At 44.8% G+C, this 27533-nt stretch overlaps 1 protein-coding gene across 2 annotated transcripts in view; it reads right to left on the bottom strand.

The window, feature by feature from the left end:
* Positions 1–27100, bottom strand: part of VWC2 (von Willebrand factor C domain containing 2) — a 29579-nt gene extending 2479 nt beyond the window's left edge. Inside the window, exons 1-3 of one of the 2 annotated variants that reach the window (XM_083407941.1) lie at positions 26992–27100; positions 21869–22659; positions 7551–7680 (exon numbers count right to left, since the gene is read on the bottom strand). In XM_083407941.1, the coding sequence (XP_083264067.1) occupies positions 7551–7680; positions 21869–22585 (847 nt within the window). In that variant the 5' untranslated portion in view covers positions 22586–22659; positions 26992–27100. Of the gene's footprint in view, positions 1–7550; positions 7681–21868; positions 22660–25564; positions 25699–26991 lie in introns of those variants that run through there. The other variant, XM_083407942.1, reaches the window with a different exon arrangement.
* Positions 27101–27533: the final 433 nt, after the last annotated feature.

Raw genomic sequence — 27533 nt, 5'->3', positions numbered from 1 at the left:
GCTGGTCTTGAGCAGCAACCAATGGGCAGGGCCTCCCCTCCCTTTACCAACAGGTAAGGATGTGCACTCATATCCCGCTATCTAAACACCCATTGTTTGAGAATTCGCTTATCCAAACATGAGGAATCTGTGCCCAAACCTCACTATACACACTGCAGATTCAGATACCCAAACAGCTGGACCTGCATGTGGTGCTTTAAACAAAGAAGCAGCCTTAAACAAGCCTTCCTTTTTGTGTTTTGCTGGTTCACAGCAGCCATTTCACCAGAAACCATGGTGGGAGGAGGGGAGAAGGTGGGAGATATCAGACAAATGAGCATTTTCCCCTTCCTTGTTTGCTTTTTGCAAAGTTTCAGTGGATTTTCCTGGGTTTTTCCCATCACTTTGGGTGTCATAATTCCATGGTCGGGAACACATTAGAAATTTCCCCATGGGAATGAATAGAAATCATGGACTAGTTATGTGAGCCTAACAAATGATTTCCTGAGGACGCATTAGGCTCAGAGAATGAGACTTGTGTATCCTTATCTCTGAGCCTCTGCATCCGCTGCTGGTGGGGCTGCTCCACGTGCCGCTCTTGCTCCACCATCCTCTTCTTCTCCATCATGTTGAACTGCTCAAGGAGTCCTGTGATTCCTCCCTCCATTTTCAATTTCAGGAGAACGCTGCTCCTAGGCCTTCTCTCCAGGAAACCCAGATCCCACTGATAACGCCAGGGTTACAAAAGTTGGGTGCCACACCCACTCCATCAAGCGAAAGCAAGATCCCAGGGGGTTCCAGGCACCTACCCAAGGTTCTGTGTTCCTTTGGAGAATTGAGACACGGCAGAGACTGTCTTAGCTTTAAGAAATATAGTTTATCCACCTATTTACAACTTTGGTCTGCATGGAGGGAGTCCAGATCTTACGGCATGGTCATTTCAAGAGGGGCTTGTCCCCACAGCAGCACAACCCTGGAGTCCAAGGCATTTCCCAGTCATCTCTACAGCCAGCCTGCCCAAGATGGATGCCAGTCTCCCTTCTCCCCAGAACACCCAGTATTATAGATTTGGATGGGGGACCCCCTAAACCCTAGAAATTAATAAATGGTAATAATTTCATTATTTGGTCATGTGAAGGGAGAAATGCAAGCTGCAGAGGAATTCCTGGGTTAGCCTAGGCAAAACAACCTGGCCAAGCTAGGGCCATTAAGAAACAAGAGAGGGCCATTGAGAGCCCTTGGCAATGCAAGAGAGCTGTCCTCCCCCCTTGCCCCGAGGTGTGAACAGAGACTGGGGGGTTGGAAGGATGGCAGGGTAACTGGGTGGGAGGTGACAGGAAAAGTTATGAACACTAGAAGATTCTATGGAATCAGGAAGAACTTTCTGACAGTGAGAGCTGTTCATCTTTGGAATGTTCTCTCTCTGGAGGTGATGGACTCGTCTTCCTTAAGAGGTTTTCAAGCAGGGGATGGGTGGGCATCTGTCAGGGAGGATCCAGTTGAGATTCCTGCATTGCAGGGGGTTGGACTAGATGACCCTTGGGATCCCTTCCAACTCTTCAATTCTATGAAAGCTCTAATCAGCTAAATAATCATATTGATAAATGTAGATTTCAGGTTTTAAACATCCGTGGCGTAGTGAGGCATTTTCCCTGAGGCATCAAGCCTCAGAAAATAAAACAACCCTATACCTGTAATTACAAGACTCATTTTTGACTAATTATGACCTATTTATTCGTACTAAATAAAACTGTGTTGGCAGATTGTGACTGAATACAGACACCAACTGTCAGGAAAGAGGCAAAACCTTAAAATAGAACAGAATGTTTGCTCTGGCTGACAGAGACAACAGAATCCCACATTTTCTAGTGTGACATCTGCCACTCAGGAGCCCCTCACAGGCTGACTTAGCCCCAAGTGGGGCTGGGAAGAGGAGAAGGGAGGGGCGAAATGTGTAAGATATTGGAAAGGATTGAAGGCTGGCCCAATGAGAGAGAAAGGGGCTGAACAATCCTTCCACTGATCTCTGATAGCCCCATTCTGCTGCTAAGCTTTAGGCATTAATTTAATAAATAATAACAATAAACTAATATTAGAAGATGCTAGAAGAAATCAGGCAGTAGTGGCTCAACACTGTTTCTGGCTACTATTCAAGGCTTTAAGGGTGAAACCTCAAAGGTTCAGAAAGTATACCCATAAAATTTAAAACTGATCACAGGAGGGTAAGTGCACAGCACCCAGCCCGCCATCTCACACTGATACCACCTGGAGCAAAGGACCATGGCAGACAATCACTCAGCATAGGAGGAACATTCTCTGCTAAAAGAACAGGTGCCAACATTTGGGCTCCTTCAAAGCCAGTATTGTCACTGAACTAATAAAAATCCTAATGACCGTGGAATTGGCCCATGGGCCTCTCGCAGTGGAAGAGGTTAAGAAAGGAGGCATCTGACCCAGCCCAAGTGATGTGGAACCCATAAAACAGCTTAAAGCACAAAAACCCCTGAAAGAACAAGAAGCTGTGCTTGGGATGGTGTCACGCATATCCAAGTTCATAGAATCATAGAATCATAGAATCATAGAGTTGGAAGAGACCACAAGGGTCATCGAGTCCAACCCCCTGCCAAGCAGGAAACACCATCAGAGCACTCCTGACATATGGTTGTCAAGCCTCTGCTTAAAGACCTCCAAAGAAGGAGACTCCACCACACTCCTTGGCAGCAAATTCCACTGTCGAACAGCTCTTACTGTCAGGAAGTTCTTCCTAATGTTTAGGTGGAATCTTCTTTCTTGTAGTTTGTATCCATTGCTCCGTGTCCGCTTCTCTGGAGCAGCAGAAAACAACCTTTCTCCCTCCTCTATGTGACATCCTTTTATATATTTGAACATGGCTATCATATCACCCCTTAACCTCCTCTTCTCCAGGCTAAACATGCCCAGCTCCCTTAGCCGATCCTCATAAGGCATTGTTTCCAGGCCTTCCAGTTAATTCCAAGATTCACGGAAATCACAGCTTGCTAAAGAGGCCTGAAGAAAAAAGGCACTGAATGGTACTGAAACAACAAGACACTTCAAAACACAAAAGAAGTTATCACCAACTGAAGTATTGTGTTGAAACAAAGGAATTAACATCTACAGTTGTGGCTGCGCTGTTGAAGCTGTTGAAGGAAGGGCACCTTGTGGCAGATGCTTAACTTCTTGTATATTTTAATGCATTGTAAGTTTTTCCTGATTTTATAGTTTAATCTTCTTATAAATCACTTTGAGGTGGTTTTCTTTTTTTTTTACAGTCAAGTGGTATATAAATTTTATGAAATCAAACGATCTATAAGAGATACCCTCTCCTGGCCTAGCATGGCAATGCCTCTCTCATTCTTCCACTATTGTTGCCAGTTCATGGAGGTGAAATCTACACACAATATAAAAAAAGTTCTGAAAATGCTTTTTTAAAAGCATTTATAAAAATACACTGAATTTTCCTTAAGGCTCACTATCGCTGTCTAGTGTCACATTATATATTGCACTTAAAGCACACTTAGAACATTTTATTTGCAGCTGTATAGCTGAGTCTGGAGTCTTCAGAAAACTGCTTGCTTGCCTACCTATGCCTCTGCAGGAAAAAGCTCTGTGATGCATGCTCATGGCATATGAGTTGCCTATGTGATAAAAACTGCAGCAATAATTTAAGCTCAATGACACTTCCAAAGAAGAGATTTAACCAGCAGTTACATCATAGGTTCCTAGCATAGGAAGGAACAATAGCACGCTGCATATTATTCCCCAGTCTGCACTCCCCTCCAGATTGCATTGGGCAATTTCTTCAGAGGCAATAGTTATCTCCACAATCACCGGGATTATTCCTCTCTGATACTTCCATTTATTTCTAGAGATCTCCCATAAAGTCAAATCCTACAGCATTTGTTTTTCTAATAAATCCACAATATGAATGGGAGACCTTGCATGCTACCTGTTTCAGCAGGAAACACTAGAAAAAGCTCCTAACAGCTTAAATATGCAGGGCTGGCCCACCCATGAGGCAAGGTGAGGCAACCACCTCAGGCGGCAGCAGCTATAGGGGCAGCAGATCCCAATGGAGATCTTTATTCTCCCCTTGCTCCTTATGCAGAACTTCACTCCCCCCTTCTTCCCGGGCACCATACTGTGGTTCGCCCCAGATGCCCATATGTCTTGGACAAGTCATGGTCAATGCACTTAGAAGTTAATACAAATAGCACCCCACTATTCAACAGAACCTTCCAGTTGAGCCAAAATAGCATTTTCTTCAGTGCAAAAGTAAAATGTCTTGTTAAATCTGAAATCAATGGGACCTCAAACTATTTTACTTTGGAACTACCACTCAAGGTTTGTTTGTTTTTTAACCAAACTTTTTGACTTCTTAAAAGAGTGAAATTAAAGTATTAGTAATTTAGAACACTTCAAAGCTTTGTCCTCAAGGTGGTAGCTGAATACAGTAATATGACACATTAAAATGCAAGGGGGGGGGAATACCTCACAGGTATCCAAAAGTCTAATTTATAAATATTAATCAGGCTGAAATTTGATTAAAGGACTCTTTGTCAATATAACTTACAGAGTGAGGCCTTGTTAATTTCCATGAGGTTTTACTGTGTTTGAAAGCTGGAATCATTAATTCAAAACCCATAACAAGATCATTTTAAGATCATTTTAATTAATTTTAATTTTAAGATCATTTTAAATTCTGTGTGATGTAAATTTCCAAGTTATCAAATGCTGAACTATTATTAAAATTGACTTTCCATTTTAATGGTCATTCAATTTCCTGTTTCATTCCACTCCCTAGTTCCCATTCTGCCCTATATTTATCTCTATTTGTTTTGAAATTATATTTTACAAGCGAGGCAAAGATGGATTTGACATTCTGAACCTAGTTTTGCTGGAGGCCAGAATTTCAGCAAATAAAAATTTCAGCTCAAATGAAAGGTAATATTGTGAATGCTAATAAAAAGAATTTATTTCATAAAGCTAGGTTAACATAAACCTATATATCAACTTCTATTTGTGTCAATAACCTAAAGATTAGCTAAATTTGCACAGAAGATGGAGGGTGATCCTGGAGTGGATTTCTGCCGCTAAGCATTTATTACACTTTAATCTCTCTGTTTGTTGATGGAATTCCAGACTTCTTCAGCCTTGCACTTGAGTATCTAGTGCAATATATTTTAATGTCTATGTCTGAGGTAATCTTTCACTCTAAAAAAATATAAAGCACTACTATACTCAGTATATAAAAAGAGGGAAGTAGATTTCACATGAAACAGTCCTGTTTTGAGGTTTCTAAGAGGTGATCTATATCTCATGGATGCCAAGAAAAAGGATGGGTTCTTTATGCTTTTGTCAATGAGGTTAACACATCTGTGCTTGGCAAGAACTATTGAAATGTATAGTTTGAGGTGGCGCTCCCATGAGTTTTTGCCTTAATAATCTTTGACATTGGTTCAAAAAGAAAGCATTGACATTGGTTCAAAAAGAAAGAAACAAGGAATTAATGGTCTTATGTTTTTATGTGTTATGTCTGTTTTTAGCCTGAAACAGATTTTCTTTTAGATACTTGATTAGAACAGTGGGGGCACCATGGGAACATGAGACGGCCATTTGCAGCACTGTCAGAGACCAGGCTGAGGAGAGCTATTCTGATGAGGAATGGTGGGGGCCTCCCCCTCTCCCTGAAGCTGCCCAGGAGCAGTGGAGCAGTATAGATTTGGAGCAGCGGCTTACAGATGGATATAGTTTGGAAGACAACAGCTGGGCAGAACTGAGTGGGGAACAGCTAGGAGAAGAAGAACAGGGAGAGAGAGAGAATGAACAGATTCCCTTTCACTGGAAAGTGTCCAAGCGCTCAGTCCAAGGTCAAGGAGAGCAGAAAAGGTAGCTACACAGAAGGCCAAATGGTTGCGAGATCAGGTTTCCAGACAAGTAAGTGACAAGGGTGTTTCGGGGGGGGGGAGTGGGTGGAAACCTTAATTGGGAGCACCTTTCCTCCGAGATGGAGTCTTTGTTCTTTCGCTGTGACCATTAAATACTCTTTAACTGGTAAGAGACTATTTTCGCTTTGTTCTGCTTATACACAGCCGAAGGGAGGGAGGGAGCCGCTCCCCCGAAGCCTGACAAGCACCAAGACAAGCCACCAGACACATTGGCATTAAACAGTTTCATCCTGTTCAGATCTGTCCGGCATCTGATGGAGCTCATGGTTCCCTACAGCACATTGCCATCAGACCTCACTCTCAGCAGGATGGTGGTGTCCTTCCTATGTCAGGCAGCCAGAGAAAGTGTGTTGGTGCAGCCACAGAGGTCAGTAGCACAGGCTGCACCTTTCATTTTGAATATTTGGAGAAGCCAGGGTGGAGAGCCATTCCTGCCAGTGGGCACTGGTGGAAGCTGTGGGGATAGGAGCAGCCAGCACTTGTGGGACTAGTCAGAAATAGGATCCATGGGGTCCTATTTCAGGGAGAGGTGACAGACCAGTGCCACATAAGACACATGCTGGCCAGAGCAAGCTAGTGAAGGGAGTCTGCTTCATGAGCTCCAGGGAACCCCAGCTCACAAAGATCAAAGCGAGTTCAGCAGAGAGGCATGTTCAGCAGCAGGGCAAAGAGGCCAGGGAACACCATTGTGCCCCTCCTTTCCTTGTCCTAAAGGAAACCCAAGCTCTCTGTGCAGAAACTCAGTAAGCTACATGGACAATTATGCACATAGTGTGCCAGCCGGAGAGTGGGGACTTCCCACTGTCACATGTACAACTATCTGCCTATTGTGAAGGGGACCCTAGTGTGATTAACAGGGCCCATTCAAAACTTAATGCAGAAGCTGAGGTTGGCAGTGCATAAACAGGGAGGGTCACTAATTCGCTCCCCAGATATCATGCCCAGTAACACTGAACTGCATAGGCCAGATGCAATTCGCCTCACAGATGTTGGCAACAACAATTTTTTGACAAACCTTCAGAAGGGCCTGCACGAGATAAACTGTTCTCGAATGGAGAAAAGGGTGACTAAAAAGATTTCTGTCTCTTTACTGGTGGTTAGGTACGAGAAGGAAAAGAGTTAAGTTTTAGCCAAATTTTAGCCTGAGGCACCTTTCCTGCCCTCGAGGCTTGTTCTCTAGGTTATGGGGCCTTGGAGTGGGATATGAGCCCCCTTTGAGGCCCACCTGCCTCATCTGCCCGGGGGGGGGGGGTGCAGCAAGGCCTATCTACTCTCCCTTCATGGTGTGGCCTGGGGAAAGGCAGCCCACTTCCATTTGCAAAAGGCATGAGCTCCATCACACAAGCGGCTGCGGTTTCGCCTTACGTTACAGTTAGCTCCTGCGCTGATAATTGTTACCCTCTGCATCCGTTGCTTACCGATTTAAACTTAAGTAGACCTAGTTCATACACCTCTGGGTGCTGGGCTCTTTATTTGGCCACCAGGTAACAAATACCATTCCCTGCAAGAAAGGCTTGTCGAAACTGCACTTTTGTTAATGTTGTAGGGATAGTTTTTCAAATAGCTGAAGCTTTAAGCCAACTGTCGCTTGAATTTGTTGCTTACCATTTTTGCAGATAGGACAGCACTGTTCTGGCTCATATACGGGATCCACGCAATCCGTCTGAGGACATGCAGACACTGTACACACTACTTCGCCATTGGCTTCACAGCGGCATTTTTCACAAGGCGAAACCTGAAAACAAAACTATGTTTTAGCTTGGGGGCTGTCAGATTTCAAGTTTGAGGTCTACATTGTTTTTACTAGAATCCAAATGGCCACCAAGCAGAGTCAGGTACAAAGTAGTTCCTTGGGGAAGGAGGGATGCTATTGAGCTCCATGCAAAATGGTAGCTCAGGGGACAGAGCCCCACTGGGCTTATTACCAGCTTCTATAAATGTCCCCATGTTATAGATGGGTGTTATATATGGATTGGAGGGTGGTACATTCACAAAATACAAAACAAGAATTACAAAGAGAAAAAAAGACATCTGATTACTATTGATCAGGGTTCAAACAGCCAAATTTCATGCAGGGGAAACTTTTTGGTGTTGCTGTTAACCAGTATTGAACTGTAAACTCCTGGCCAATCTACTTCAGACCGTCCGACATACACCAATAGATCCTCATCTATCTTCTGCATACCCTTGTTTTAGTCAGTATATTTCAGCAGGTTAGGCTCTAAGCATTTGATTTCATGTTGTAAATTCCTCTTCATAGTAATTTGAACAAGGAGATAGCATGAGCTCATGTGAACATGCTGGTGCCAGGTGCCCCCCTGAAAAATCCCTAGATCAGCCAGAAAATCCTTAGATCTGCCAAATCCAAACTCTCTCATCTCATCTCAGTTCAGATTGTGCTGTAAATGAATTTGAACAACCACAAACAGAGTTAAGGATAAACATGTGCAAAAAAGGAGGGGGGAAGCATGACAGTACAATAAAATTACTCATTCAGACTCCTTACCAGCATTACAAATGTTAAATAGGAAAAGTGAGTTTACAGCTCTGCAATTCCAGTCTCTGCTCTCTGCTCTAGCTGAAGGACGCCACTGGTGGATTCTGCGGGAGGCGAGCGCATCCAGGTGGGGCAATGTGCCTGACGACTGATCCCACTGCTTACTTGTTTGCCCCATTTATAAGGCCTTAAGAGCAGCCTTGTTCAAAGACTTAAATATCTCAGCTGACAGATCAATTGAGTGCTTGGTTAACTTTCTATTAGGAGACCCGTTCTCTGACATTTCTGAAAGGCAGGTTGTTTTGCCTTCAGAGCAGCAATTTTAAGGAGAAACGTTTGTGAGGGTGCTAAGTTAAATTCTTCAGTGGTGCAAATTTCTATTTGGCAGAATGCCTATTTTAAATTGTTATTTTAACTGCACAACATATTTTGTTTGTGTGTTTCTTGTTTTGGCTTCAGCTACACAAATGAATAAACAATGACAATAAAATACCCGCAAGAGGCCAAATCATAACCATATATGACAACATAAGACAAACGCATTTCAACAGAGAAGTCCTTATAAGTAGCCTAATATAGTAACAGAAACCTGAGCAGAACAATTATGTAAGAAATAAAAACAGTGATTGGAACAGCACTTCCAGAATTAAAAATAATCACATATTTAAGAAACTCACAAGTTGCAAACCAAGACTCACCAACTGGCTTTGGCTCTTGTATGTGAGACTTCAAAGAAGGAGGGCAAGACCTGGAAATAGACTGGGAACCAGTGCAGATTAAAAAGTGCAGACTTAATATGGTCAAGCTGTTCATTGCAATTAATCATCTTGTGGCAGTTTCCAGACTGTTTTTTAAAGAAAACACCACACATAACACATTGCAATAGGTTAAGATCTCATTCTCCCATGCCAACCTGCCCATGCATTAAGATCAGCAGATTAGGGCTCCCTGGTGTGATACAAGATGTGGGGTCCCATGGAAGGGCCTTTTCAGTAGTGGCTCCATGTCTGTGGAATGACCACTCCACTGAAGGGTGTCTGTCTAGCACCAGCTTTGGTATTTTTTATAGATGCTCACTTTTTTGCTATGTTTATGAAGCTTCTAGTTATCTAATAAGTGTATTTAATAAGCACTGTTTTTGATGCTCTTGCATATTACATTTTAGGTCACCTTATATTCCTGTAAACTGCCCTGTGAGCATGTCTGGCTAATAATAAATAGATTTCTAAGTCAAGCTGTCTCCATTCAAGGAAGGGCAAAGCTGGTGAACCAGCTGAAGCTCTATAAAGGTGCTTTGACCACAGAGTCAGCTGAGTCTCAAAAAACAGTGCTGGATCAATAAGCATGCCCAGACTGAGGACCTGGTTTGGAGGAAGTGCAGTCCCGTCCAGAATATTCACCTGAGTGGATGAATCAACAATCAGCAGGACCTCCATCTTGTCTGGGCTAAGACTCCATTTATGCATAGAATCATAGAATGGCAGAGTTGGAAGGGACCCCAAGGGTCATCTAGTCCAACCCCCTGCAATGCAAGAACAGAATCATCTCAACTAAAGCACACCTGACAGGTGGTCATCAATCTGTCCCTTCTGAGGGAGTCCATTCCACTGCCATTCCACTGTTCTTATTGTCAGAAGGTTATCCCTGGTGTTTAGTCAGAATCTCCTTTCTTGTGACTTGTATCCATTGGTCCCACCCTCTGGAGCAGGTGAAAAGAAGCTTGCTCCATCCTCCATGTGACAGGCCTATCATGTCTTCTGTCAGTCTCCTCTTTACCAGGCTAAATGTACCCAACTCCCTCTGCTGTTCCTCCTAAGGCTTGGTTTCCATCTCATCCAGGCCATCACTGGTCAAGGACAAGCACAGCCTACTGAAAAAATAGAACTAAAGCCTGATGTCATATACTACAGTAAATACTAGCTAAACCCTGGGCCAAATTTCTGGGTGAATGTTCAACAACACAAGAAAAAGATTAGATATCTGTGGAGCTCCCCCAAAATTACTGCCAATGGTCAAGCAGTAATCTTCCTGCCCACTTTTTGGAAACATCCATCCACATGGAAACATTCAGCCACTCAGCCTGGACAACATATCCAGAAGGATACTGTGATTCATAGTATCAAAGTACTGATACTTTTTTCTCAAAGGGACTTTGGGAGACAAGCACCTTATATAGTTCTGCTGTGTGTTCTCCAACTTGGTACTTTAATTCCACCTTGCTCACTTACAATACCACTCTGTAACCATTAGCGATTCTCTCTCACAATATTTTCAATTTAATGTGGACATTGGTCTGGCATACCCAGCAGTTTAGGATGCCATGACGGTGGTCCTTTGTGGAGCCCCTACAGGCAAATCTATTAAATAAAAAAACTCATCCTGTTTCAAAACCCAATTAGCCACCGATGTCCTGGGACTGGAATGGAAACAGAAGCACACCGGTTCTCCAAGGGACCTAAAATATCGTTAATCTAAGCGGTGCATACTTGAAGCTTTAGGATTCAATGATTGCTAAGTCTTTTATTTATGTTAATAAAAAATACTACAAATTTTAGAAACAAGAATTCCAAATTATTGACTAATGTGTTTAAAAGGTAGAGCTACACACAAGATCTTATCAGTGAATGATCCTTCTGGGTCTCAGGTTTAGGAAAGTATTTGTGAGTTGTTGTTGTTGTTGTTGTTGTTGTTGTTGTTGTTGTTGTTGTTTTATTGTTTGTACCCCGCCCATCTGACTGGGTTGTCCCAGCCACTCTGGGTGGCGGCTTCCAACATATATAAAAACGTAATAAAGCATCACACATTAAAAAGCTTCCCTATACAGGGCTGCCTTCAGATGTCTTCTATAAGTTATATAGTTACTCATCTCCTTAAATAGGAGGGCGTTCTACAGGGTGGGCATCACCACCAAGAAGGCCCTCTGCCTGGTTCCCAGTAGCCTCACTTCTCGCACTGAGGGAACTGCTACAAGGCCCTCAGAGCAAAACCTCAGTGTCTGGGCTGGACGATTGGGGTGGAGATACTCCATCAGGTATACAGGGCCAAGGCCATTTAGTGCTTTAAAGGTCAGCACCAACAAATCTGAAGTATTATGTAGATATATACTTCCCCACCAATCCAGATGTTGCACAAATTACAACATCTTTTTGGACTCACTCTGTCCCTATTTTGTACCTTTCAATCTCTTCAGGGAAGCTCTTTCTCAAATAATTTCTAAGAAGGAAACAGGCCATAATTAGAAGCTTAAAAGTCGCAAGTCAACAGGCCCAGATGGGAATTCTGGGTGATCCAAACAAGTGTTTGAAGGATGTCTTTTGTCTTGCAGTTGTCTGTTCTTGTTAATAACATTATGCAAGGAGATGCCATTCCTGAGTCCTAGTTGGGGAAGTGGGTGATTCTGATACTTAAACCTGGGAGAGCCCTCCCTTGCTGGAGTCTTATGGCCCCATCTCCCTCCTTCAGCAGGACCAGAAAATATTCACAGCTGTACTTGTGGCATGCATTTCATCTGGACCAAGTAGGGTTTATTTCAAGTAGAAAGATAGTTTCCTCCATCCAGAGGGTATTAAATATACGCCACAGCAGACAAAACAGAAATCCCCTGGTTTGTACCCTTAAAGGCCTTTGACTGCACTGAGTGGTCTTTTTCTATACTTTTCTTCACAAATACCACTTTGGAGATGGCCCTGGTATCTAGATTATATAGCCCCACACTGGTAGAAGTGGATTTTGACCCATTCTTTCTCCACACTCTGCCTGCCCTTCACCAAGAGATTGAAGTTTAAGGGGCTGGCAGGATGGGGGTGCGGATTAACTATGATAAACTAGAGTCCATGTTCTGGAAAATTGGTTCTAAAGATTATCTTTGTGTTTGTTGAAAAATGAATATTAAGGGTTGCCCTGTTGTCTTCTGGTGTCTACTTGTGTATCTCCTAGGAAGTTAATGGAATTATTTGCTCTCAATAATCTTCCAGCTCTTTCTCACATTAAACCTGATTTTAAATCCTTTGTGGCTCTGTATTAGAACGGCAGGAAAAGTGAGCTAGCAGTAGCTCAAATTGTGTGATTAAACACACTGCTATGGAAGTGCAATGGCCAGGAGTTTCCCCTGCACAGGTCACTCTTGACAACTGCAGAGCAAATGCACTGCGATGCATAAAGGACACATGTGAGGGAGCATGGCTTAGAAGGATAACAGAATGCTGGCTCTAATTAATGAAGACGTGGTTACAGCTTTACGTGAACAAAAAGGCCTTCTTGCATAAATGTTCATAAATACGCCACACAGTCTAGTCATACGTGGCCTAGATTTTCATCACTTTTCAAACAGTTCTTGACAGTAACACTTTTGGGGAATAATTTGTAACTGAAGGTAAAGCGATGCTAAAGCAACATTAACTCTGCCCCTTGAGGACTCCCTAAGGCCATCTTACACGAGTGTTCCTTGACCAAACGCCAGTGAATTTCTTCGTTCCCCTAAAAGCTACAGGGAAAAAGAATCAGTTCATTTTCTCATGCTAAATAATAGGAGATGTTTTTATGTCGTTTGATTTTATTGATGACACAAATGTTGAAGCCCATGGAAGAGAGATGCCTACAGTTTATAATATGGTGGAGTCTATAGGTGGTTAATTCTTCTCTGCTTTCTTGTTTTTCCCATACAGTGGTGCCCCGCAAGACGAATGCCTCGCAAGACGGAAAACCCGCTAGACGAAAGGGTTTTCCGTTTTGGAGGTGCTTCGCAGGACGAATTTGCTATGGGCTTGCTTCGCAAGACGAAAATGTCTTGCGATTCCTGGGGGGGGGGTTTCCACTCCCCATCCCCTTTTTCTAAGGCACTAAGCTGCTAATAGCCTTTTAGCAGCTAATCCGCTAATCCCTTAAGCCTTTAATAGTCGCTAATAGCGCTAATCCGCTAATGGGCTTGCTTCGCAAGACGAAAAAAACGCTAGACGAAGAGACTCACGGAATGGATTCTTTTCGTCTTGCGAGGCACCACTGTATGTTCTTTATTTTATACAATGGTACCTCAGGTTAAGTACTTAATTCGTTCCGGAGGTCCGTTCTTAACCTGAAACTGTTCTTAACCTGAAGCACCACTTTAGCTAATGCGGCCTCCTGCTGCCGCTGTGCCACCAGAGCCTGATTTCTGTTCTCATCCTGAAGCAAAGTTCTTAACCCTGAAGCACTATTTCTGGGTTAGCGGAGTCTGTAACCTGAAGCGTATGTAACCTGAAGTGTATGTAACCTGAGGTACCACTGTATTGGAAAACAGATGTAAGAGGTCTGTAACTAATGGATATAACTAAAAGTGCACAAATGTAATTGTTATTGGTAACAACCAAGTATTACTTCTCTGTTTAACTGGTATAACCTACCTTTCTGTATTGCCAAAACTGTCAATATTGCCATGTCCTCTTAGAATCCAGTTTAAATTTTCTATTCTGTTTTGTTTATATGAAACAAAATGTTTTGTGCTTGACTCTGTGTATCTTGGCTTTATGGAAAACCAATAAAAATTGAAATTAAAAAAGGGAAAGGAACCAAACTCTTTTATGCACATGTGTATCGCCTGCAGGGAACAGAATGGCAGGTTTCAAAAAGTGAAGGCGCTGCTGTCCCACTGCTTTATGAACACTGCAAAAAGCTCAGCACTTCTGGTCATCATAACCATTTTCTAATAGCCTTCTGAACAAGTCTTGCTTGTAGGAAGGCTGAAAATAGGTGTCTAGGAGATAATCTCTCAAGAGTTCATATCCAAAGTGTAGTGTTCCAACTAAGAATAGAACAATTTAGTGAGGAACAGAAGCTGAGGACTACAGTTCTATACCTCAGTCACGGACACTTTAGCTTGAAAATAAGTATTGCTGACTAGAACTGAATAGAACATAATTTCTAAACTATGCTTAGGAATGAAATAGCAACATTGCACAGGGTCAAGCAGCATTTGAAATTAGTCAGGCACCAGGCGCATTTTGCAACGGAACTGTCAGAATGTGAGCATTTCGAGAAATCTTGTCACCATGTATGGTAACTGAGACTCAAGAATAAATTTGCCGCTGCTGGCACTGACGGCACAGAAGGAGAAATGCCCCCGTGCCCACCTCCACAGTAGGAGAGATCACTGCGGCTTCTGTGGGAAATGCCACTTCCCCCAATGCAGCAGGAGTAGCTCTTGTGAAAAGGACAAAATGGCAACTAGACTTTCTGTTTTTGCGCCCATAATGTAGGTTCCAGGAGCCGTGCGACAGAAAGCTCTCCTATCCTAGTTTCTAACACTGGACTCAAGCATTACTGCTCTGTCCCCAGAGCCAGCCCCACCTTTAAGAATGGCTTTTAGTAGTAACGTGAGGGAGAAACACACATGCAGGAGCATCCTAAGGACAGTCCAAGTACTTCTGTCCAGCAGCCCAATGTAATGCTGGCAAAAAAAAAGTATAACAAGAGTTTAGACAGGTTTTATAACTTTGCTCCACTTTCTTGCATAGGATGCCAATTTAGCTGTTGCAAATGACAGAGTTCTCTGCTTGCTCCACATCAGCTAAAAGAAGGAGGGAAATGGCAACAGGCTACTTGCGATTCGCCTTGCCTTGGCTACATAATACCGTATTGGCCCAAATATAAGCCGCACTTGAATATAAGCCGTACCTTTAAAATTCAAGGGGAAAATATAAAAAAGACAATACACGAATATAAGCTGCTCCCTTAAAATTCCGCAGGCACTCACACCTGTTCTGTTTTACTGTTTCAGCAGTGATGTCATAAAAACCAATTTTTGTAAGGTCGCAAATTTAAGCCACACTTAAACTTTTCACGGTTGGAATTTAGGGAAAAAGTGAGGCTTATATTCAGGCCAATACAGTATATAGAAATTATCTATTGTATAAAGCAATTTAATGTTAGCATGAAGAGGATACTTTTTTAAAAGTAATACTGCAAATACTAATGACACCCCACTATGATCCTTGCTATTTCAGACAGAGAAATCCTGACTATAGGAAACTGGTGCAACGTACCTGACGGCAAGCTGCCCCTATCCTAAACTCTGTTGAGAAGCCCCTGGGAGGGGGCTAGTGCTGGCTGAGGGAGCAGGTGAGTGTCGGCCTGAGTTTAGAGGATTGGGTCCTAGGTCCCATGACCAAGCTGAGCAGGATTCAGAATAGGTGCAAGACTCTCCTTGCCCCATCCTCCTCCTGCCACCCCCCCAGAGCCCCCCTTGGAGGGACTTAAGTGGGCACAGGTTCCACCGGCTGAACTGGGGTGAAGGATTTATGCCAGCATCGCCACAACTCAGCTGGGAAATCCTGGTGGATTTTGCATTTGGGTTGCACTAATTGCTTCTCAACCTATTTGTTTCACCAGTAATCTACATAATTAACTCATGTTCCTGAAATTATGTGTCGTTAAGATGCTCTGGGCAACTTTCCAAATTCAAATTTGTTACTAGTTCACCACGAGTATTATCCAAATAAGAGAGTGGGCATGCACCAAAGACTAGGGGTGGGGGAGAAATCTGTTCCAGTCCAAAGCTCAAACAGAAGTTCTGCTGCACTTCACACATTGGCCATGTGAGCACAAAGCGCCTTTACGACATCATTAACAGAAAAAGATCACTTTCAACATTGGTTTTATTTTATTCCATTCATGCTAACTTCTCTGGGTGTTTGTCACACTGGTACTGTGGCAAATTCAGTCAATGGAATGACAAAAATAATGTTTTTCAGAAGTCTGATGCCTGAAGCAAAAACTCTGAACACACTGAATGTGTGCAGGGCTCCAACCATAATTGTAATGAGCGAAGCTGGAACATAAAGGTGAATGAAAGTTTCACAGTATAGATTTCTTGAGGTTTTAGGAATCATTATTATTGTTTATATACTGTTCAATGCCAAAATAGGCTTCTAATGGTTCAACATGAAAACCAACTATACAAATACTAAAATACAAATATTCATAATTAAAATACGCAATAAAACAGGAGGTAAGTGCATAGGACCTACTAACCAGAATTATAAGAGCATGCAATCATGTACATGTTTACTCAGAAGTAATTGTGTTCAGCTGGATTTACTCCCAGGTGAGCCTACACAGGGTTGCAGTCCAATTCCACCCCCCCCCCCTTTCTACTGGTCCTCACCATATTACAACGCATACAAAAACCTGTGAGGGGGGGTCAGCTCTAGGTATAATTACTTCATTTAACAAACTCCCAAACAAGATATGCTTTGGAGCCATAACCAGTCTTTCGTAAAGACTATGTCCTTTGACATCAGCATAAAAAACATGTAATCATGAAGCTCGCTGTGTGACCTTGTGATGGTTTAAAAACTGAAGCCTGCCACACAACCTCCCAGGGTTGTTTGTGAACCAGGTGTTGGTGGCTGCAATTCAAACATTGAACAATATATTTAGGAAAATCACAAAAACAGAACCAAAGCATTCACCAGGGTGCTGCTGTGCACAATAAAGCTGGAGTAAATTTTCCACGTGCCCTTTTTGGCATCACCTCAAACTTATGAGGTTCAACCATTGCAATATACTTAAAAATAATACTGTTCAGATGAGCAAGCCTCATCACATCTCCATCATCACGGGGTGGGGGAGTGGGGTGAGGAGCACAGCCATGCCATCATTCACGTCCTACACCAGAGGCTTTCAACCTTTTAAAGTCCATGGCTCCCTTGACCGACTACATTCTTTCTGTGGCTCCCCTCCAGGGAAATGTGCTCTGAGCCTCAGAAGCACAGCCCTTGAATGCAGAGCCAGCAGCCCCCCACCCCTTTTCGAACACCCTCCCTTGTGGAATGTTCCCTCAGCCTCCTCTCCCCTCTCCTTGGGAGTCCTCCAGGCAACCACCACAGTTGCCCTTGCTCTCTGAGCTGCGCCTGCCCACCCCAAACAGAGGAACCTCCTCACACTGCCCCCCAGGGGCCTGGGACGAGGATACCCTAGCCTTCACGGCCCGACAGAGACTGGCCAAAGGTGAATGTCAGGCCAGCACCTTACTCACCTTGGGAGGCACCAGTGGCAGCAGTGGGCACCCACTGGACCTGCATGGCAGAAAGGCTCCCCTTCGGTACTGGGCACTCAGCTCCCAGGCAGGCATTGCACACAGCAAGCAAAAGAAAAAAGAGCAAGGGCAGCACCTGCCTGTCTGCCCAGCCTCCCACTTGTCTGTCCATTCCCAACAGCAAGGGCTGGTGGACTAACCATCTGGGCTCCCTCACCTGCTTACCTGCTTACTCCGAGGCCTCCTCAGTTCCTGCCAACTGGCACCTCCTGGCCAGACCCAGAGGCACCATTCGAATGTGGAGCTTGTAGCTAGGGCTGCTGCAACAAACAGCCATGCATGTATTGGGGAGGCAGAGACGCGAGGGGGCATCAGAGGAGGGGTGGAAGGAAAGAGGGATTCAGGCTAGTGTTGCCCACGGCTCCCCTGACCACAAGGGCATAGCCAGGGGCAGGCTTTCATTGGGGCAGCAGAACCTCGTATTTGTATTGATTTTTATTGATGGGGGGCAGCTGGCCTCTGCTCCCCTGGCTACGCCCATGCCTGACCATCATTCAAGGCACCCCGGGTGCCACGGCACACTGGATGAAAACCCCTGTCCTAGACAGCCAATAACCCTAAAGGCAGATGGCTACCTAACAGGCAATTAGATGGGTCATTGATTTGTGAATAGAAACATATGGAGAAAACAGCAGCTGTACTGGAAGTTGTGTAAGATATCTATGTAAGGGACAGCAGTAACATTAGATTTGGCCACTATAACTTGGTAGGACAGTAAAGATCTATTTTGGGGGACTGCAAACACCCACAGAAACTGCCTGTTGGATAACACCTGAAATGAAAACATATGGCATACTACTTCCTTCCAAAGAACACGACGCACTGCTTACTCTTTTGGCTTTTGTAATGGTGGGTGCTTGTCTGCTTTTGGCACCATTTATCTCTATGAATCATGCCATCAGTGCAGTTAGAATGAGTTTAATACAAAAATGCATTTCATCAATTATCTGTGACCCAGGTACAAGCTTTTATCTAAGACCTAGCTTGGAAGGTACAAGCAACCATCTTGACCCTTAATGCTTACAGAAAGGATCAGCATAATAATCTGGTGTTGACTGGGAAACGTAATTAACACCCTTATGTAAGTAGGAAACAGACTTTGTACAGACAATGAAGTTCCTTTCAAGATGCCATTCTTATTCAGGAACTGTATGGTCATGTGATATTCCCAAATTAAAGACCACGTCCCCTCAGCTTCAAAATACATTAGTAAACAGAATAGTAAACTAGCACATATAACCAATGGTTGAAAGAACTCACTAAGGAAACCCTCTTTCTTCTCCATAGAGTACAGTTGGCCCCAAACTGTACTTAAACCCCAGATTTTCAAAGCTTGGGTTGCTCACAATCTCCACTGGTATCCTCTTTTTGTTCTACATTCTCAAGGACCAACCTTACGCTTTGATGGATCATAAGCAAAGGAACAGGTGAGAAACCTGTTGCTTTTCTGGCACAGGATTCTGAAGGGGGAGCCTAACTCTCACAGGAGATACAGATCTCTGATCCTTGGCTTTCCGCTGGGCCTGCTTCTAGATCTGGATCCCTCCCTATCTGCTCTTTTAATGTGAGTCTGTGGCACATTGTTGCACTCACTCTTCAGGCTTAGGTACTTAGAGACTCTCTTTGCACTCTATAATTAAGGTGTATAAATGCTTAGTGACCAGTGGCGTAGCGTAGGGGGGGCCGGCCGCACCGGCCGCAACATCTGGGGGTTAGGGTTAGGGGGCGCAAATCCACGGGCTAGGGGGTGCAAATTACTTGCCTTGCCCCGGGTGCTGACAACCCACGCTACGCCACTGTTAGTGACTGTATTTATTGCCCACAAATTTTGCTCCCTGAAGCAGCATCTATATACTCAGTCTCTTTCAGTTTCATGTAATAAACCAATCTTTCTTCATTCCTTTGGTGTATTCCTTTATTGAGCATAAGGTGAAGGGTAATCACGTTCTCGTAGTGGATGCATATACTGACTCTCTGCAAAAGAATCCGGTCCTTTCTGAGTACACCTGGGGGGGGGGGGTCAGAGTGTTTGCAAGCTATTCACAAAATGTGGAGACAGGCAGTATGAAACTTCTAGTTCTAGTTTATAGCTTTCTGTGAGCTTTCCCTTAACTGCCAATCGAGAAAGAGAGAGAGTGTCATGTGTCTAAAGTTTTAGGGCTTTCAAGCCAAACCACATTGATTTAAAGGTTGAGGGCTTTGAAGCTGAAACCAACAAAATTTAATGTCAGAGTTGTTGACCCGTGGACCCCTAAATTTATGTAACACTTGCACCCATCCTCAGTTTTCATGCAAATACTTTGAATATTCTTTCTTTTGAGGTTAATCATCTCATGGGAGGGTTTGTACTTAAAAGGCAGAGGCTGGTTTTGCAAATGTCTAGGGTCTTTGTGGAAGACTCAGTGGAATCCCTAATTGTTCATGTTCCATTAAAATTTAGGTAATTTTCTTTCTGCAGTTGCCTTGGAAACACTTATCGACCATCGGCCAGACTTAATACCAGAGACAGAAGAACACAAAGGAGTGTCTCAATTTTTTTCTTCAATACATATTGGATTTTGGAACATTTTATGTAGTTCTAAAATATATTAGGTGAGATTAACATAGGTCTCAATATAGTTTATTTCTGCTTTTGAAGGTTTGGGTGGCCTCACTTTCATAGAGTGCCTTGGAACACAACTCCTGATCACAACTGCATCTGGGACAAAAGCCAGTTTTAGAAGGAGAAAGCATATTCCGTGTGTGACATAAGCAACAGGTAAAACTTTTTCACGATTGCAGAAAAATCTTTAAACCTTGCCAGAACCACCGACTGCCACACCAACATGTGCTGTCAAGAGGCTGCTTAGCAAGGAAGGAGCTGTGACATTTCTAGAAAAGCTCCCAGTGAAGTGTTTGTGCATTTGGGAAGATGAATGTTTTAAATCTGTCAGGCCACTAAAACAATCAAGTAAGGTGTATGACTTTTTGTAAGGCCTGCTAACGTTTAAAATTCAGTTATTTGGGGATTGTTCAATGCTTGCCAATTATATGAGACATATTTCAAATAAGTTAAGAAGTAACCAGGAGAGAGGTTTTGAGGAGTTAGGAAATGAGAGCAAGTTCATGGGGAATCAGAGCAGCAAGTTGTAGCAGTGGAGGAGGAAGCGGAGCAGAAGAGGCTCAAGGACAACGAGACATTCACATCTCCTACTTTTTAAAAAGGAAGCTCAGAATCTGCGCCCCTTGCAGCCCTGCCCCCTGGTGCAATTGTACCACTGGTAATCCAGCCTTGCTTGAACCAAGAACTATGGTTAACGGCTTCTAAGCAAGTCAAAATTCAGAAGTCAACTTTAAGCATAGTTAGCTGGTTTGTTCTGCTGACCAAAAAGGTTATTTCAACTCTTTCCACCTTCAGAGGTTTTCTGCTAAAAAGAAGAAGAGTTAAGCAGTTCCTCCCCCATTGGTCCTCTGCTGTAGACTGAACTCGCCCATGGCAGCTTGTGGTTTGTTTGCTTTTAAAAGAAAAAATTGGGAAAAACGCCGCCTCCCTGCATGTCACATATAATTTCAGCCCTAGAAACATGCTTTCCAAGTGGCATGTCAATAAAGTGCAGTTCTCTACATACTGATAGATAAGAACTCTTGCAAACAATAAGCAGGCAGCACATTGCCCAGTATTTTTTTAAAAAGTTCCCCTGAAATCAACCATGTCACTGAGCCTATAGGACAAATCATTTCAGTGTTCTGTCAAAGATTAATTACATTTCCCAAGTTAATGAAAATATTGCCTCATTAGAGTGTTTTACCAGATAGAAATGCCAACCCTGATTAAACTAGCCATAGCATGCTCCCTGAAATATGCTCTTAGTGTTAGACTGCAGACTAACAGACCTGACAGAAAGATTATATAACTCTGACATCCTCATTTGAAGAGGCAAAAGCAGGAGAAAATGTACAAAGCCAAATCAGAAATACTGTGTTCTTAACCACAAATAATATTCCTCCACCTTCCCCCACAAAACCCCATAATGCTAATGAAATACAGGAACAATAAAATTATTATTCTTAAAATACAATGGACATCCACAGGACATCCCAGCTATTATTAAATTACTTAACTGTGATTATGAGCTTTACAGACGTTTTTTAGAAAATTATATAACAAAGGAATTGAAGAATGATCCGAACCTCCTTGTTAAAATATTGTGCTTTTGTCTAATGTAAAAGCTTGTATTTTTGGAGGACTATAAAGTGCAAGAAAGGATGTGAAAGAAATGTCAAAGAAACCATTCTGTGAACACAAAAGCCAACAGGAGGGCAACGTCACGAGAACAAGCCCCTTTCTGCTCACCCCCAGCGCCCCTTTCTCCTTACCGTGAATTCCTCCAGTGTTCGGTAGGTTTTGCCCCGGAACTCGCAGTAGTTTTTCCTCTCTTTGCACTGTGGGCAGCACTGGCTGGTGTCCACATGAATGCAGCGAGGGTGGAGTCCGGGGCACTCGGGCTGAATGCACAGAGGGCCCTCTTCAGTGCAAAGGCACGGGCATGCAGAGGGACCTGGAGTAAACTTCTCCCCAATCGCATAAACGAAGCCGCTCTCGTCCACACAGCCTTTCCCACGGTAATCTGGATAAGCATATTCCTCTGGAGGCTCAGGGGTGCCACCAGCAACATCCAAAAAGGAAGACTCTTCAGCAGCTGGAAACTCCTCCTGAACAACTTCCATTTGCCCTTGGGCTTGGAGACTCCCAAACTTGCCACTTGTTGCCTGGCTACTCAAAGCTTGTTTTTGCTTAGTCCAAGATTCCTTATTGGAATAATTTCTGCTGCCCTTGCTTTTCCAGTCTCTGGCGCCCTCCTCCCTCCCACTCCTGCCCATTTCGTTCATTTTCCCAGGTCTTGTCTGGTTCTGGCTCTCCCGGGCTGATGTGTGATCCCGCTTTTCTTGGCTTGGTCTTATCTCCTGCTTGTCTTGAACTTTTGCCAGTTTTGGGAAAGATGCAGTGGAACTGCAGAGAGCAGCCATCAAGCAGCAAGTCACAAGGAGAGAGCCAGAGAGAGCCCCAATTGCCATCGCAGAAGAGCGTGGCATCACCTAAGGCATCCCAGAAGGGCAGGGCACGCTTCATTCACATCCAAGGGAACCACTCTATCAGGCCACAGTCCCTGGAAAGAGAGCAGATACCTCAGTTTTCAGCATGCATTTTTTGTTCATTGCAAACAGAATATATACACCTTTATCTGTCATGTATAGAAAGTCAAGGATTTTGAATTGCAACACAGCCATGGGTTTGTCTGGCATTCTTGAAAAAAGACCTGCACAGTTAGCATATTTATTTATTTTTAAAAGATAGGTCAGAGATTTGGTATCATATCATAGGATCAGGGAAGGAACACTGAGGGTCATCTAGTCCAACCCCCTGCAATGCAGGAATCCTGCCCATAGCTAACCCTGGGTGGGCTCGAACCACCAACCTTCTGAATAATGCACTGACCCATTGGCTCACCGTAAATCATTAGAAAGGATAAATCAATATAATGCGTATGAGAATCCAAAACATCTGGATAAATAGATAGTCATACAAAAATAAATGCTATTTATAAAAAGATTACACTAAGAGGGGCAGATGCTGAAGACTGGAGAGGGAAGTATTACTGTATTTTAGTACAACGAAGAGCTCCAAATAAGATAAGCTTTGCATAGCTTTAAACCATCTTCCTTTCTTTTTTACACTCTGAAGAGGGAACAAACTTCACAGATAGCTTTGTTTAAACTGGATGTCCATGGAAGGAAATGAACCTCCTCAAATCACAACAGACTACATAGCAAGCATCTGTCAAAATATTTCCATATTCTGACTTCATGTGCCAGCATTTTCACTAATTTTTCATTCAGTCTGGGTAGAAGACTTGCATACCAGAGAATAAAATTATAATCTAGGTTTATGGGGGGAAAGCCTACACACACACACATAAAGGAAAAAAGCCTACACAGAGAAAAATCTCACAGTCCAACAAGCTAAGTTCAACAAACTAAAACCAAACTTCCATGTGAATTCCGTCCAACAAAATTCCCTAACTTTTCTTTCTCATATACAGAATGCTTCTCATTAGAGAACTGTGGTGTATAATTTAAAATAAGTTAGAAACAGCAGTCTCGAATAATAAGTTCCCTGGATTAAAGAAAGGTGAATCTAGATGTGTCATCAATTACCCTCCACATTAATCAGCATGTAAAACATGCAACCTCTTCTGCTGCTTGCCAATGAAAAGAAAATACTTCACACAACTGATAGTAAAACAACTGAACTTGCTCCCACAAAATATAGTGGTGGCCACCAACCTGTATGGCTTTAAAAGAGGATCAGGCAAATTCATGGAGGAGGAAAAGGCGGCTCCTTGTCACATGGCTTTGTTCTCTTATGTCTCCGAGTACCAGCAGATGGGAATCACCAGAGGGAAGAGCGCTCTGAATGCATTCAGGTCCCCCATGTATTGTTATTATTATTTGTTAAATCTGTATACCACCCTTCATCTGTAGATCTAAGGGCAGTTTGTAAGGTAAAATTACAATATAGGCTTTCCACAGGCCCATGGTTGATCACTATGAGAACAGGACGTTGGACTAGATGGGTCTTTAGCTTGATTCAAACAGTGGTACCTCTAGTTGTGGACATGATCCGTTCCAGGGTGCCGTTCGCACCCCAAAAAGTCTGCAACTAAAGTGGCACGTCTACACAAGTGCGGAGCGTGCTAGAGTGCTTCTGTGCGTGTGGCAAAACCCAGAAGTATACTCATCCGGGTTTGCCACATTTGCAAGCGGAAAAGACGCAACATGAACCTAACGCAACACGAGGTATGACTGTATGTTCCTATCTATAAATCAATCAATCGGTTGAAGATTGGTTATAAATTAATACTCCCACCATTTCCACTCAGGTCCTCTATTTTTAAAGGTAAATACACCTCATCTCTAAAGGGACGCGGGTGGCGCTGTGGGTTAAAGCCTCAGCGCCTAGGCTTGCCGATCGAAAGGTCGGCGGTTCGAATCCCCGCGGCGGGGTGCGCTCCCGTTGTTCGGTCCCAGCGCCTGCCAACCTAGCAGTTCGAAAGCACTCTCGGGTGCAAGTAGATAAATAGGGACCGCTTACTAGCGGGAAGGTAAACAGCGTTTCCGTGTGCGGCTCTGGCTCGCCAGAGCAGCGATGTCACGCTGGCCACGTGACCCGGAAGTGTCTTCGGACAGCGCTGGCCCCCGGCCTCTTTGAGTGAGATGGGCGCACAACCCTAGAGTCTGTCAAGACTGGCCCGTACGGGCAGGGGTACCTTTACCTTTACCTTTTACACCTCATCTCACCTTCCAAGTTCACAGCAGAAAGGTTTCGTGTCAGCAGCTGAGTCCCCATGGGCATGCAAGGGCCCACCAGGGCTGATGCCACTTGCTACAGCATCACTTCATTCTCATATATGCAGACACAAACAGTGTATACCTGGCTACAGAAGCTCATTTTATTATTTTTAAACATATTATCCTTTTCCACAAGAAAATGCTTATAATTCAAGTAAATTCACATCAGGGCAGCAGAGGCAAGTTCCATTTTATTCCTGTAATCATTATAGTGCTATGATTTAAGAGAGTATAAAATGTGAAGATGACCGTGCTCAGAACTTTGTTTTATTTTTGTCTGGGTTTCTATACTGCTTTTTGTTCATCAACCCCCGGCCAACATCAGGAATGCACCCCGGCGACGGGGTGAGCTCCCATTGCTCGGTCCCAGCTCCTGCCAACCTAGCAGTTTGAAAGCACGTCAAAGTGCAAGTAGATAAATAGGTACCGCTCCGGCGGGAAGGTAAAACGGCGTTTTTGTGCGCTGCTCTGGTTCGCCAGAAGCAGCTTAGTCATGCTGGCCACATGACCCGGAAGCTGTCTGCGGACAAATGCCAGCTCCCTTGGCCTATAGAGCGAGATGAGCACGCAACCCCAGAGTCATTCACAGCTGGACTTAACAGTCAGGGGTCCCTTTACCTTTATATTCAAGTTCACTTGAACAAGTCAGTTACATTTGCATACCTTAAAGACTAGAGTGTCCTGAGCTCTCCTACGTCATCTGTTCAGATGCTTGGAAACAGACACCATTATGAAGGGTCTGCTCCATCTTTTCACATTCTCTTCTCGTGATCAAAGCGTGCAAAGGGCCCCTTAAAGAATGGCAAAAAAAAAACAATATGCGCAACTGTAGACCATGGAGATCGCTCTCCCAACCAGGGCTTTTTTGTAAGAGAACGAGGGAGATGCTCCAGCTGAGTTCTGGTGCCTCGCTTCCTAGAAAAACAGCACTGCTCCCAACCCACTTCTAATTCCAGCACTGCTCTTGTCTCCTGCCTTTAATTTAATTAGGATCTTACACCTCAACTCACCTTCAGCCTCAGTTTCCCTATCTGAGAAATAATACCCAAGGTTGGTAAGGAGTATGAAGACTGTAAAGCACTTTTCATGTTTCAAAAGTTCAGGGTTCAGACACTTGGGAACTGCTAAAACCTCTGAGTTGAAAAACAAGGCAAAACATTTCAATACATTAAAAAAAACAACACCAGAAATAAAGACTGCATATATGCCTTAACTGTAGTTTGTGAAGAGTGCTGGGAATTGTAGCTCTGTGAGGGGTACACTACAATTCCCAGGATTTGGGGCAGGCAGGTGTAACATGTATGATGTGAATGCAACCCCAGAGTAATGGGCTCTCTGAGAATGAGAAATAACACCCCCGGGGATTGTCAGGAGAATGAAGACTGTAAGGAACATTTCATGTTTCCAAAAGTCCCAAAGAAAATGACAAAACAGTGACAATAATAAAATGAAGAGAAGACCTCAGGGTTCAGGGAGGCTGCACACCACACGCATCGGAGGAAAAGCCGCACAGGGGCCGGTTGGGGCTGCAGCTCTTTGAAGGGTGAACTACAGTTCCCACGATTCTTTGGAGGAAAATATGTGCTATGAAGGCGATGGCTTGCAAGAGAAACACACAAACAGACGGACAAACACTCTGAGCCTGTAATGGCCTTCTTGGAAGACAGCCCCGCTCCTTCCGGGGAAACCAAATGCAGGTCGCCTCTCCATCTTCCAGCCAATTCCAGGTGGGCATGTCGGGAGCGAGCCGAGGAAGCCGCATTTGGGCAGCGAGGGACGGAGGGAGGCTGGGCGGGAGAGCGGCCGAGGGGCAGCGGGCGAGAGGGCGGGCGGGCGGCGCCGGGGGGACGGGGAGCCGGCGGGGCTGCAGCTGCAGGACCCAGCCCGGGCGGGAGGCGGCTGCCGCAAGAGGCTGGCGGCTCGGTGGCGCTGCCTGGAAGGCGCCGCGGGGCTCTCGGCTGCAGAGGCTGGTCGGGGCTGCCGACGCCGCGACCCACGACCCGCAACTTCCCTGCTCCCCAAACAGGCAAAAGTTCCCCTTCGCGAGGGGAGAAGGATCCCCTCGCCCGCCCGCCCGCCCGCCCGTTTACCTTTGCGCGCATAGCCCGAGCCCAGCAGCTGCCCTCGGCTTCCCGTCAGCGGCGGCTCTCCTCGGGGCTGCCCGCCATCCTCGGCTCCGCCCTGGCCTCTCCTCCGCCCGGCCGCGGGCTCCTCGCTTGCCCGGCTCCTCCGGCCGCTCCCTCAGCCGCCGTCCTTCGCGCTGCCTCCGCCTCAGACGCGCGGCGAGCTGCTGACGCGGGCGGGGCGGGGGCGCTGGTGTCGCGGAAGGCGAGCCGCGGCCGAGGGCGCCGAGCTGAGCCGCCCGCTTCCCGCCCGCCCGCTCGGGGAGGCTGAGGGGGACGGCGGGGCGGCGAGTGAGGCAGGAGGGCGCCTGAGGCGAAGCCCCCGCTCGGCTCCCCGCCCGGGATCCCCGGGGCGGCTCTTCCGGCGGGCGCGCCGAGCCGGGCTCCCGAGTCGGCGGCGGCTGGGCGGGCAGCAGCTCCGGCTCCCTCGCGCTCCGCAGGACGACCGCCCTTCGAAGAGACAGCGCGACGACGCGCAGGATTCCTCTGGTTCTCCCTTCATTTGCCCC

This window comes from Podarcis tiliguerta (genome assembly GCF_965153285.1).
Source record: "Podarcis tiliguerta genome assembly, chromosome: 13".
Taxonomy (NCBI): domain Eukaryota; kingdom Metazoa; phylum Chordata; class Lepidosauria; order Squamata; family Lacertidae; genus Podarcis; species Podarcis tiliguerta.
The sequence above is the reverse complement of the archived record's forward strand: the minus strand, read 5'-3'. Positions and strand labels throughout refer to the sequence as shown.